This window comes from Cynoglossus semilaevis, chromosome 13 (genome assembly GCF_000523025.1).
Source record: "Cynoglossus semilaevis isolate Cse_v1.0 chromosome 13, Cse_v1.0, whole genome shotgun sequence".
NCBI classification, from domain to species: domain Eukaryota; kingdom Metazoa; phylum Chordata; class Actinopteri; order Pleuronectiformes; family Cynoglossidae; genus Cynoglossus; species Cynoglossus semilaevis.
Genome location: NC_024319.1, coordinates 11286625 through 11297905, shown reverse-complemented (window position 1 = coordinate 11297905; position 11281 = coordinate 11286625). Strand labels below are relative to the sequence as shown.

The window sequence follows — 11281 nt, the reverse complement described above, 5'->3', positions numbered from 1 at the left end:
TTGACAACATTGGATGTGTTAAACCATCTGTTAAAATCAATATTTTTCATTTGCGTTGAATATGTAAAATGGTAACAAATTATAAGCATTCTACAGGACAATGTTACAGGCCATGTTATATTTTACAACATTTTCTTCATTCTACCGAACTATATATGATCATGTGCTGTGTTATATGAAGACATACAGTCTGTAACATTTTAGCCATCATTCTGAAGGAATTTTTAGGTCATCAAAGAACATCAAACCTAATGTGCAGCATGGAGGTTGAACATTATTTCATCGAAGATGTACAGGACAACTGTATCAGTACGGATGGAAAACGTCTAGAAATTATATTTCTTTCTCATTGTTTTACAGTGCGTGCGTGTGAACCTTTTGTGTTTACTGTAAATTCAGATTAATTTGTAAGAATCTGAATGAAAGATTCCTTTCACTCCCACAGGAATCTTGAGACGGGACCCTGTTAATCCTTTTTCTCCACCATTCTTCTCCTTTTATTTCCTTTTATAGCTTTCACAGTCTCCTTGAAGGTGTTCCATTTCTTTGGAGAATCTCGGGGAAACTTGCAATCTGTTGAGGGAGCAGACCAGCTGCCTGGATGCGGGTGGGACATTAGTGCTGCATTTGAATAGTAATTGTGCTTGTATGGGACTCCCACCAGATGACATGATTGGGATTTTAACCCAGACTAATATTCAAAATCGCATTAGAGAGGATGCGAATAAAGAGCAGCTGATTCAACGCTGTTCATGCGTGATTTTATTTTAAAATTCCTCCCCTTTCTCCCCCTCCCTTCTTCTTTTTCTTCCCGATTTCAAAGTGTCTCAAACTTTGTTGCGGTCGGCTCCTTAGTTTGTTATCCAGGGCCACATTTGCCTGACTTAAACGCACTTTGTTACGCATGACGAAGCGCAGATAAAAACGAGCGGGCTTGCGTGAATTGATATGTTTCGGTGTATCTTATAAATTCATACCTTTTCTCACTCGAGTGCCTCATAAAGAGCGCGTCACTCAGGCCGATTCTCTCTGCTGTCCGGCGCATTTAGCAGAAGATCTATTTGCTGAGTTCATTCCTAGGCAAATGTATGCATGCAGGGCTGCGCGTCAATGGAGCAGCGTGTCAGCCGACCCTAATTGGGATTTAGCCACCAAAGCATGTGCACAAAGTGTCAGAAAATGGCAGGTTTCAAAGAAACTCCCAACTTTTGCCCTTGTGGGTGAATGTAGGGAGCGGTTTCCCTCGCTTGTGGTAAAACCACCATTTTTCTCCCAGGATGGAGGTTAGTGACCCATTTGGCTCTCGTGTGTTTCTGCGAACAGAAAGTCTTAAGAAAACAACTAAAAGGTTTAAAGGACATGTTCGACTTTAACCTTGGGAGGCATTCGGGCTCGTGTTATAAGTCGAATTCATTACAGAAAGCTGCATTTAGAGTATAAGGCTATTATTTTTTTCATATGTTATTTTATTCCTAGTCGTTTCATTATTATTGAGTATTATTGTTGGCAATGTGGCTTAATACAAAAGAATATATAAACCATATCATATATATATTAATCGTCATCCATTCATATTTCAACACGTTATAAAAATGACAACAGTAATACTAAAAAAGCTTGCAACAATAGCATTTAAAAAAAAGAAAAAAAAGAATACCCTCTCCTCTCTGATGCATCAAATGATGGAATATTCCTTTCCTGTCGACCAAGCACCATGGATAGCTCCGGAGTTCCGCTTTCCACACACTCAGACACACGCACGCGCAAACACACACACGTCGACACAAACACAGTAATTGTAATTATATTAAAAATAAATTAAGGTCCTTTATTCATAAAACGAGAGACTCTTGAGCGCCTGACCTGAAAGTCGACTATGGAATATGGAGTTAGTTAATCCTATGCAGTCGTATGCAGCATTCAGGTTGGTTGCACATCATTATTTTGCTGTAACAAAAATGTGATCCAATGATAGGATCTCCTTATTATCTGCGACTTACAGTTACTGGTTGAGACTTGTCTTGCCCAGCGTGTTTGTTGTCTCGACATTTAAGTAATGATGTCAAATAAGATGTTTAAAATTACAAACATGAACCATGCGCAATGCACATAATAATAATAATAATAATAATAATAATAATAATAATAATAATAATAATAATAATAATAATAATAATAATAATAATAATAATAATAATAATAATAATAATAATAATAATAATAATAATAATAATAATAATAATAATAATAATAATAATAATAATAATAATAATAATAATAATAATAATAATAATAATAATAATAATAATAATAATAATAATAATAATAATAATAGCTAGCGTATTAGTTTTTCAATGTTTGAAAAGAAAACCTTGGTGTCATAAGAGGTAATATTGCCTTAAAATAGGTTTGTCCTTACTTGATATTGCATATCAGCTATGTTCCACCTAGATGGCGCAATAAGGCCAGTATTACTTTTGTTTTGTCATAGTCCTGATTGGAGTACTCATATTACTTTGTTACTTTTTTCCTCTTTTGTATTCTTGAAACAATTATGTAACTATAATATTCTCTCATTTGGATAATTTTGCTAGTACCTGTACATGTACCTGAAGGCACCTCGGACTTAATAAAGAAGACATCACATAAAAGACAGACAAGGTAAGTGAATGCTGATAGCTTTATTTGTAGTAAAGAAAAGAGGGAGTGCACATCACACAAAAGTTAAGGGACCAGGATGTGTATAGGCAGAATGAGTTGGAGGTTTAACTCTGTAGCAAAGGCTTGTTCATGGTCTGCTTGACCAGGCCAAAGATCAAAGGTCAGTGCCCAGACATGGTATTTGGTAAGTGCGCAGCTCAGAGGGCGTGGGCGTTAAGTTCAGTGAGGAGGTCACTGGGGAAATTGTGCTGTTCACTCATCTTCAGACTCATCGGCTGCACCACTGATGGTGTAGGTCTGCTCCTGGTGGTCTGTTTCTAGCACGTCACCCTCCTTTTTGACTGTTCTGTCAGGAAAAAACAAATCAAAAAATGTTTTGTGGATGCTTGTCTTAACCAACCTCTTTGATAACATAGGTTTAGACATCTGCCTCTGAATTAGGGTTATTTCTGACATTTTCAGGGTTAGAGTTGAAAATAGGAAAGGAACATTATTTAGGAGAAATGGAAATGATACCTGAGGGTACCTTTACCTAATGAGCACCGTTCTTCTCTCCGTGAGCTCCACAGCCTGATCCCCATAGGCATTGATGTTTCCATCATGTCCATATCCATCTGATCCATGCGTCACGTCAGTGCCACTGATGTCCCCTACTCCTCCACCAGCCTTTGCCTTCCCACCCTCAGTTCCTCCTGTTCCTCCACTGCCTCTTACTCCTTCTACACTACCCCCACCAAAGTCCATGCCACTGCCCCCAATGCCACCTGAGCCCATAGAGCCTGAGCCTGTTCCCATTCCCTCACCAACCATTCCTGCACCAATTCCACCACCAAGGCTTCCAAGGCCAGCACTTCCACCATAGATGCCACTTAAACCTCCAGCACCAAATCCAAGACTGTCAGGCTTGTCTGTCCCGATTCCCCTACTGACGAGGTCCTTTCCATCTATAACAGCACTCACTGTATCACTAACTCCATCAATACTTACAGGACTCATGCTGGTACCCCTATCTATTCCTCCTCCACTCCCCATTCGACCTGGAGCTGCACCGCTACCACTCATGGAGTCACCACCCATTCCTCCTCCCATTCCCATGCTACCAGCGCCTCCACCCCTACCCCCCATGGGGCCACCCCCCATTCCTCCAGCCATTCCCATGCTACCAGCACCTCCACCGCTACCACTCATTGAGGGCCCCCCCATTCCTCCTCCCATTCCCATGCCACCAGCACCTCCACCGCTACCACTCATGGAGCCACCACCCATTCCTCCAGCCATTCCCATGCTACCAGCACCTCCACCGCGACCACTCATTGAGGGCCCACCCATCCCCCCTCCCATTCCCATGCCACCAGCACCACTACCACCCATTCCCCCTCCCATTCCCATTCCACCAGCACCACTACCACCCATCCCTCCTCCCATTCCCATGCTACCAGCGCCTCCACCGCTACCACTCATTGAGGGCCCCCCCATTCCTCCTCCCATTCCCATGCCACCAGCCCCTCCACCGCTACCACTCATTGAGGGCCCCCCCATTCCTCCTCCCATTCCCATGCCACCAGCCCCTCCACCGCTACCACTCATTGAGGGCCCCCCCATTCCTCCTCCCATTCCCATGCCACCAGCGCGTCCACCAGTACCACTCATGGAGCCCCCACCCATTCCTCCTCCATAACTCATGCCTCCCATGCCAGTACCACTACCACCTATTGATCCACCACCCATTCCCCCTCCAAAACCCACGCCACCCATGTCAGTACCGCTACCACCTATTGATCCACCACCCATTCCTCCAGCTCCTCCCATGCTTCCTCCACCAAAGCCTGTCCCTGCACCAATAGCACTCATGGAGCAGGTAGCAAGAGACAGGCCTTGCAAACTCCCAGTCAGTCGCAAGTCCTCTCCTTCAACCAGTTTTCTGTTAAGAGAAAAACAAACGTCACTCCTGTTAAATTGCTGTAATACAGTATATCTGTCCAAATAATGACAATATTTCACCTGTAAGTTGTTATCTCAATCTCCAGAGACATCTTCATATTTAGAAGGTCTTGGTATTCCCGTAGGTGCAGTGCAATTTTTTCTTTTGTGGATTTCAATTCAAGCTGTAATGCCTCAATTCGGGCCTATCAAGTTCATAAAAGAAGTTGAGTCTGCATGCATGAAATTCTGAATAAATCTGCTATATGAATAATATATATATATATTATATCCATATAAATTTGTTGTGGCAATGAGTTTTGGGTCACTACAGCATTTAAATGAACACATACCTGCAGGTCTTCCAGTTCTTTCCGGTACTTTTCCTGCATTTCCCGGATTTGGGCTTCAAGAGCTTCATTCCTTGTTCTCAGAGAATCCAGTTCACTTCCTTTACTTTGAATCTGGAGATGTTGGAGCATAATTTTAGATACCATACTAATTCATGTATCGATTTTATGTCATTCACGTTATCACATTGATTTTAACATTTTTGTCACTCACGTCCTTTCTGGCACCCGCTATTTCGTCTCTGAAGTTTCTGACCCTATCAACATGCCCTGACGTTTTCTTTGTGAGATCTTCAAACTTGTTTTTATACCACGAGTCCATTTCCTAAGTTTCAGAAAAAGATTCAATTAATTACACCGGCATTTTGCTGTATCACTAAAACAATTAAAAGCAATGCAGAGTGATTTTTTTTTACCTGTAGATTTTTGGCTGCAATGTCGTCATATTGGTTTTGAATTTGTTTCAGTGCACCTGCCAGATCAGGCAGCGTGAATGTGCTTTGAACTGAAGCGTGAGCCGAGTAGATCTGTTTCATCAGCTCATCAATTTCCTAGAAGAAATCTTTAGTCATTAACCGTATATAAAAACAACAACAACAACAATAATAATAGTAATAATAATAATCATGAAGTTGGTATCTACCTGTTGATGCACCCGTTTAATGAATTCAATTTCAACTTCCAGTTGCTCCAGTTTCTTCTCCAAAGCAATACGGGAAGAAGTAGCTTGATCAACATCCTGAAATCACAGTATGAAGGGTTTTAATTGCGTCAAATGACAAATAAGAGTAAATAGTGGGATATTTGCAAACGAAATGGGACCTACTGGACGGAAATTTTCAATTTCCAGCTCAGATTTCTTTCTCAGCTCCACTGCCTCCTCATACTTGATTTTGATTGCCTCCAGTTGGGCAGCTGTGGAATCCTTAGCCGCCACGGAAATGTCCTGGAAATCATCAAGCCAAAAGTCATTTAGTCCTCTTTTACATCTTAAAGCTTGGGCAACGCTTTGTGAAAAAAGTACATGAACCTCTTTTGCATTGAATGAGCGTGTGTGCAATCTGAGCATAACACATGGATGAGGACAGATGAGGACACTCTATATGCCTGCCAGGAATTAACCTGTTATACAACTGCGTAACCTTAATATCAAGTTTGTGTCCTGTGTTCTTGCTAATGTACTGAGGTGTACACTTTTTAGCAATAAGAAACAAGCAGTAATACGGGAAATAACAAGTAGATTGAAGTATCCATCTTACTCGCTGCCTCCTCATCTGTTCAGCAATCCTTCGCAGCTCCCTCAGCTGCTCCTCATACAAGAGACGCAGACCTGATGGCTTCTCAAATCGGTTCTGGTAGGCCTCGATTTCTGCTTCAAGCAGTTTGTTCTGCTGCTCCAGTGACCGAACCTTTAAGTGCAAGACAACCAGAGCTGTGAATCAATTTAATTTTACTAACAGTGCTACACTGTTGCCTTATTTTAATTGCACAACGTATTTTCTCTGCAGGAAAAATATACTGATGCACTTATGCATAATATACAGTCTGAATGCCCTCACCTTGTCAATGTACACAGCCAGTCTGTCGTTGAGAATAACCATCTCCTGTCTTTCACCTGTACGTATGTTCATGAACGCCTTGTTCTCAGCTGAGGCCACATCCAGGTCTATAGGAGTCTCTCCACTGGGTCCTACACAGACCATGGCTCCTGCACCAACACTGAAGATATGTACCAACATCAACCCTGAAGCCATGGCACATATATCCTTACCATTTCGGTAGGGGATCATTCAGTCTCAGCTTACCCTGTTCCAAGCATACGAGAACGGCGTACGGCTGAGCCGGTTCTTCTTCCCACTGACTCCACACGGATGATGGCAGGCCCCCCTCTGCAAGTGTAGCCAGTAGAGGCACGACGTGCATCTCTCCTGGTAGGGGAAGGGCTGGACACCCTGACCTGTTGCGAAAAGCTGCTGCTGTCCTCAAAGTGACGTCTGTAGGACGAGATCCGTTCTGGGCTGCGGCTCATCGTGGCTGCAGGAACTGTGCTTACTTGGATTCTCTGATGAGATACTCAACCTCTGTGTGCACTGCTCCAAAGTCTGTTTGCACTGACTGCCACTCAGCCATACAGGAGGTTTTATACCTCCTTTTACTGTCATGGTCCTTCCCTGTTTGAGACAACCCAGTCCATGAGACAGCACCTGTGGAATCTTGAACCGCTGCACCAAAACAGGCTTTGAGCTGTTGTTGGAACATTTGTCAGCAGCCTGTGAGAAGCAGGTCTATGTTGGGATCATAGCTAATCATATTGGAGTAGGAAGCAGGCATTAGCCTTTGTTTCTAAGTTAGACAGGTCGCTGGTGTAGATAATATTGTCACAGATAGCACGTTGATTTCCATTAATGATACGCAATGGCCACATATTTTAACATTTGGGACACAAATAACTTAGCAATCATATTAAGAACTATAGAAATATAGACTGTAATTAATATTCAATGTCCAAATAACATTTTGTAAATCTTTGGGTGTAATACTTGGCCCTAGTTGGAATGCACTGAATTTTACTTACTGCATGTACTGGCCTAAAGAACTGAGCCACAGAAAGTTATAGGAGATCCAGTGATTCATACTGAACCCTGATTGACTTTTTAATTCTTTTCAGGTCCATGGAGAAAGGTGGAGTCATCCTGGACTGTCTATCTAGCCAGTCTATAGGGCCACATATAGAGTAAAACAATATATATCACCCTCACACTTAAACCTATGGCCAATTTAGAGTAAACTGGAACTTACTGCACTTGTGAGTACCTGAAAAAAAATCCTTGCACATTTGATAACATCAGTCACCACACAGGATTACATTTTTTTGCTGTATGGAAAGAGCACTAACCACTCCTCACACCCATGGTTTGTTTTAGCCTACTAAAAATCAAATATTTAGAGAAATAAATATAAACTGCTTTATGCAGAAATATGGCGGCAAGAGTAATGAAAATAAGGTGAGGGGTTGTAGTCTGGAGATTACGGTTGACATGACACAGTGATACAGGGCAAGAAATCTGAGGTCTTTCTTCACAGCTACAGAGTCACTTGGTCAAGGGTCGGCAAACGCTGTCATTTTGCAGTAAAAATTGACAGACAGCGACAGTGAACCTGAAAGAAACCACAAACACAGGCACACACAAAGTGTGACACACAAGAGCAGACACGCACAAACACGAAGCACTGAAGATGGTATTTTTGATTTATTGATCTTATGAACTGTGTGTTAATGGATTTAGTGAGTGTCTCTTTGCCACTGACCTCAGATCTTGCAGCAGCATGGGACTTTTTGACCGAGGTGGTATGTTCTATTTGTGAGCAATCTGTAGACTCCAGTACTTTGTGTGTAATCTTCTCTGGACTCGTGCCAATGCTGCCTACCATAGCTCACCCTGCTCTGTTTCCATTATTACAGTGGATATGATAGTATTTGAGATTAAAGTTAAAAGGCTCACATTCTAAGATGACCACATGTAAGCAGAAGTAGTTGACATTAGATTGGATGGAACTTTATTAATCTTTTTGAATTACAGCAAGAAGAGGACTTGTTCACTGTTTTTTAATTTCTTTAATTTAATTTAAATAGGTAATATACATAACATCCAAAAAGGTATTTCAAAACAAATGCACAATACTGAAAATACTACATATTGTATTTTTATATATTGTATACAGTATGTCATAATGTGAATTGCTTGCATGTATTGTGTGCTTTCTGCCTTCTTACATTATGACTAGGGGACTACAGATGAAAACTAGCCTTCTGGCTAACTCTGGCTTTTTTAACCATGTGTAATCATGTGTTTTATGAAATTGCACTGTCCTCTTTTAAATAAACTAAATTAAACTACTTTTGGCTTAGGCAATCATCAAGTGGCACCACCGTGGAAGTTTGCATAGTGATTTACATCCATCCATCCATTTTCATCCGCTTTTCCGTTACCGGGTCGCAAGGGCAGCAGTTGCCACCCAAATCACTCTGCTTCGTACCAACCCCCCTGAACCTTCCTGTGGGTGGTGAGTCCACCGGAAGGTACCAACTGCCCTAACCGTGATTCAAACTTGCCCAAGAGGTGAACCCTGGGGTTCTACACCAATGACAGAGACATTGCCTCTGGGTCACTGCATAGTGATTTGGGACTTCTTATACCAGACCAGATAAGAGACTAGAGTTGAACCCCCCTTCTTTGAAGTATTTATTTGTGTATTAAGTTACTACAGTCATCACAGACATTTTACTGTGTCTTAACCTTGTGAGGCAGTCAGGTCACCAATAATAAGATCAAAAAGCTAATTATAAATATATGCTGACATTTAAAGTGCTGATGAAATTTGGACTTTCAGCTCATGGGAACGAGTAAATAAGACACAAGGTCAGAGCCACGGTCGGCATTCTTCCCAGTTCAAAACAAACACTTTCATTATCATGGATGACAAAGTGACTTGTTAATGTTCCGTAGAGCGTAAGTGGCAAATTCAGTCTGAGAAACTGTGGGTATTAGACTGTGACCTTCAATACAGTAGATCATCTTAGTTGCAGTGACTGTCACTCGCCTACTAATACCAGCAAGGGAGTGCCCTCAGTTATTCAAGTTAATCAAACAATCTATGTTGTCACAGAGACGAATAATTAAAAATCAGATAGATATTCAAAACAACAATTTTATTTGTCCGCTGTTGTCAGTCAACAAAACAACATGATTTATTATTTACAATACATTATATAGAGCTCTTCATTAAGGGAATTTCACACTGTAGCTATTGCATAATTAGTCAAAAAAGGAGCAAAAGGCCCATATTTAATTACATTGCAAAATAATTTAGCAGAATATCAGTCTGTAACCTGAGTGCATTTCTCAATATTTATAAGTCTTCCCTCCTGATGTGCTGAGATCTCTCTAAAAACTCCGTGGTCACAATTCCTAAATCATTTTCAAGTCTCCATGTTTAACACACACGACTTTTGTATTTAATTTTATAACCTAAAAACATGTCTCTTCTATTCCAGGATCAGATTATTCTCTCATTCTTTTCCCAGTCTTTCCATCCACCAGAGTAATGCTGGACTCTGAAATTAAACAGAAGAAACACAAGCTGTTAGAAAGTTGGAAACAACTACATTGGTATTAGTGGGTCACTGAAAAGGTTTAAACCTGTGCATCTAATGTTAATTCGAAACTGTGACATGTCTCACTCTTTGTATCCCAGCGAAGCCGCTGCATTGACTGCACTCTTGCTGCGAATTCCTGCCAGACATGTAAACACAACAATGTCTGTCTGCTCTGGCATTTCTCCACCATACTTTTCCTTGAACTCTTCTGGACACAGCTGGAGAGCAGAGTTTACCTGTGCCACTGCCAAGACAAACAGACACAGGAGGATTCGATAATAACAAATAATAAGGGTTTTATTAGATATAAAATGCATAAAAACACCTTTTTACTATATATAAAATGTTTTCAGGGCATTTGAGTTTGTACACTGTCAAGGGGCACTAGGACCCCACAAGAACACCACTACTTCACCTTGTGCTGCTGTAAAGAAGTGCTTCTGTTGACAATGTCATGTGGTACTTAACTCAAATCCAGATCCAAGTTAACCATTTTATTTGTTAAACATCTGTAGCACCTTCTGCAAGGAAGAAGGGTGGTGCTACATGCTGTTTGTGTACCATCACTGTTAAAACCCAACACTTAGGTTGTTTTTTAAATTATACTTCAAACAGTTTGATTAGGATCTGTTTGTTATAAATAAAAAAACAAAAAGTAATGACTACCAGTGACTCACTTGGGACGTTGATAGATCCTGGGATGAAGCCAAACTCCCTCAGCTCCCAGGGTTCTCGGACATCGATGACCACAGCCTTCCCTTTGGCCAGCAACTGCTTCAGTTCCTCATAGGTCACATTGTTGTTCGATGGATCTGAACTAAACCCTCTTCTGAGCTGTAACTCTGTGTATAAACGCAATAAAATTCACACACTTGCCTTTCGATTATCTCCAGTGAATAGGTAGAACAGTGTTAAACGTAAAACTCACTATTGTGTTCGGGACGAACAGCTCTCAGACTCGACTCCAAGCCTCGTCCTCCAGGAACAAAAACTAGAGTCTGGAGGTTACCAGACCACAGTGTTCTCGGAACCACGCGTGCAAATCTCAAACACCTCCATATTGAAGCCATGTGTTATTTAATCACCCTACGACGTTCAATGCAAAAATGCAACCTCAAAGGAGATACGTGTTACAAAAGTCAATACATGGCTGCAGCTCCCAACTGCCACGCGCATGCGCAATATTACGACT

The 11281-nt window shown here is 41.3% G+C and overlaps 2 protein-coding genes across 2 annotated transcripts; both read right to left on the bottom strand.

The window, feature by feature from the left end:
* Positions 1-2410: 2410 nt before the first annotated feature.
* LOC103388594 (keratin, type II cytoskeletal 1) lies at positions 2411-8219 on the bottom strand. Its single transcript, XM_008323652.2, has 11 exons — positions 6737-8219; positions 6491-6650; positions 6191-6340; positions 5758-5877; positions 5575-5670; positions 5348-5482; positions 5146-5256; positions 4935-5045; positions 4663-4787; positions 3194-4582; positions 2411-3007 (listed from the first exon to the last, which is right to left on the bottom strand). The coding sequence occupies exons 1-11, from the start codon at positions 6958-6960 to the stop codon at positions 2914-2916; spliced, it is 2715 nt and encodes a 904-aa protein (XP_008321874.1). The 5' UTR covers positions 6961-8219; the 3' UTR covers positions 2411-2913.
* Positions 8220-9621: 1402 nt separating this feature from the next.
* tstd3 (thiosulfate sulfurtransferase like domain containing 3) lies at positions 9622-11258 on the bottom strand. Its single transcript, XM_008323637.3, has 4 exons — positions 11018-11258; positions 10767-10931; positions 10174-10333; positions 9622-10047 (listed from the first exon to the last, which is right to left on the bottom strand). Exons 1-4 carry the CDS (start codon positions 11157-11159, stop codon positions 9990-9992), a joined length of 525 nt encoding a protein of 174 aa, XP_008321859.1. The 5' UTR covers positions 11160-11258; the 3' UTR covers positions 9622-9989.
* Positions 11259-11281: the final 23 nt, after the last annotated feature.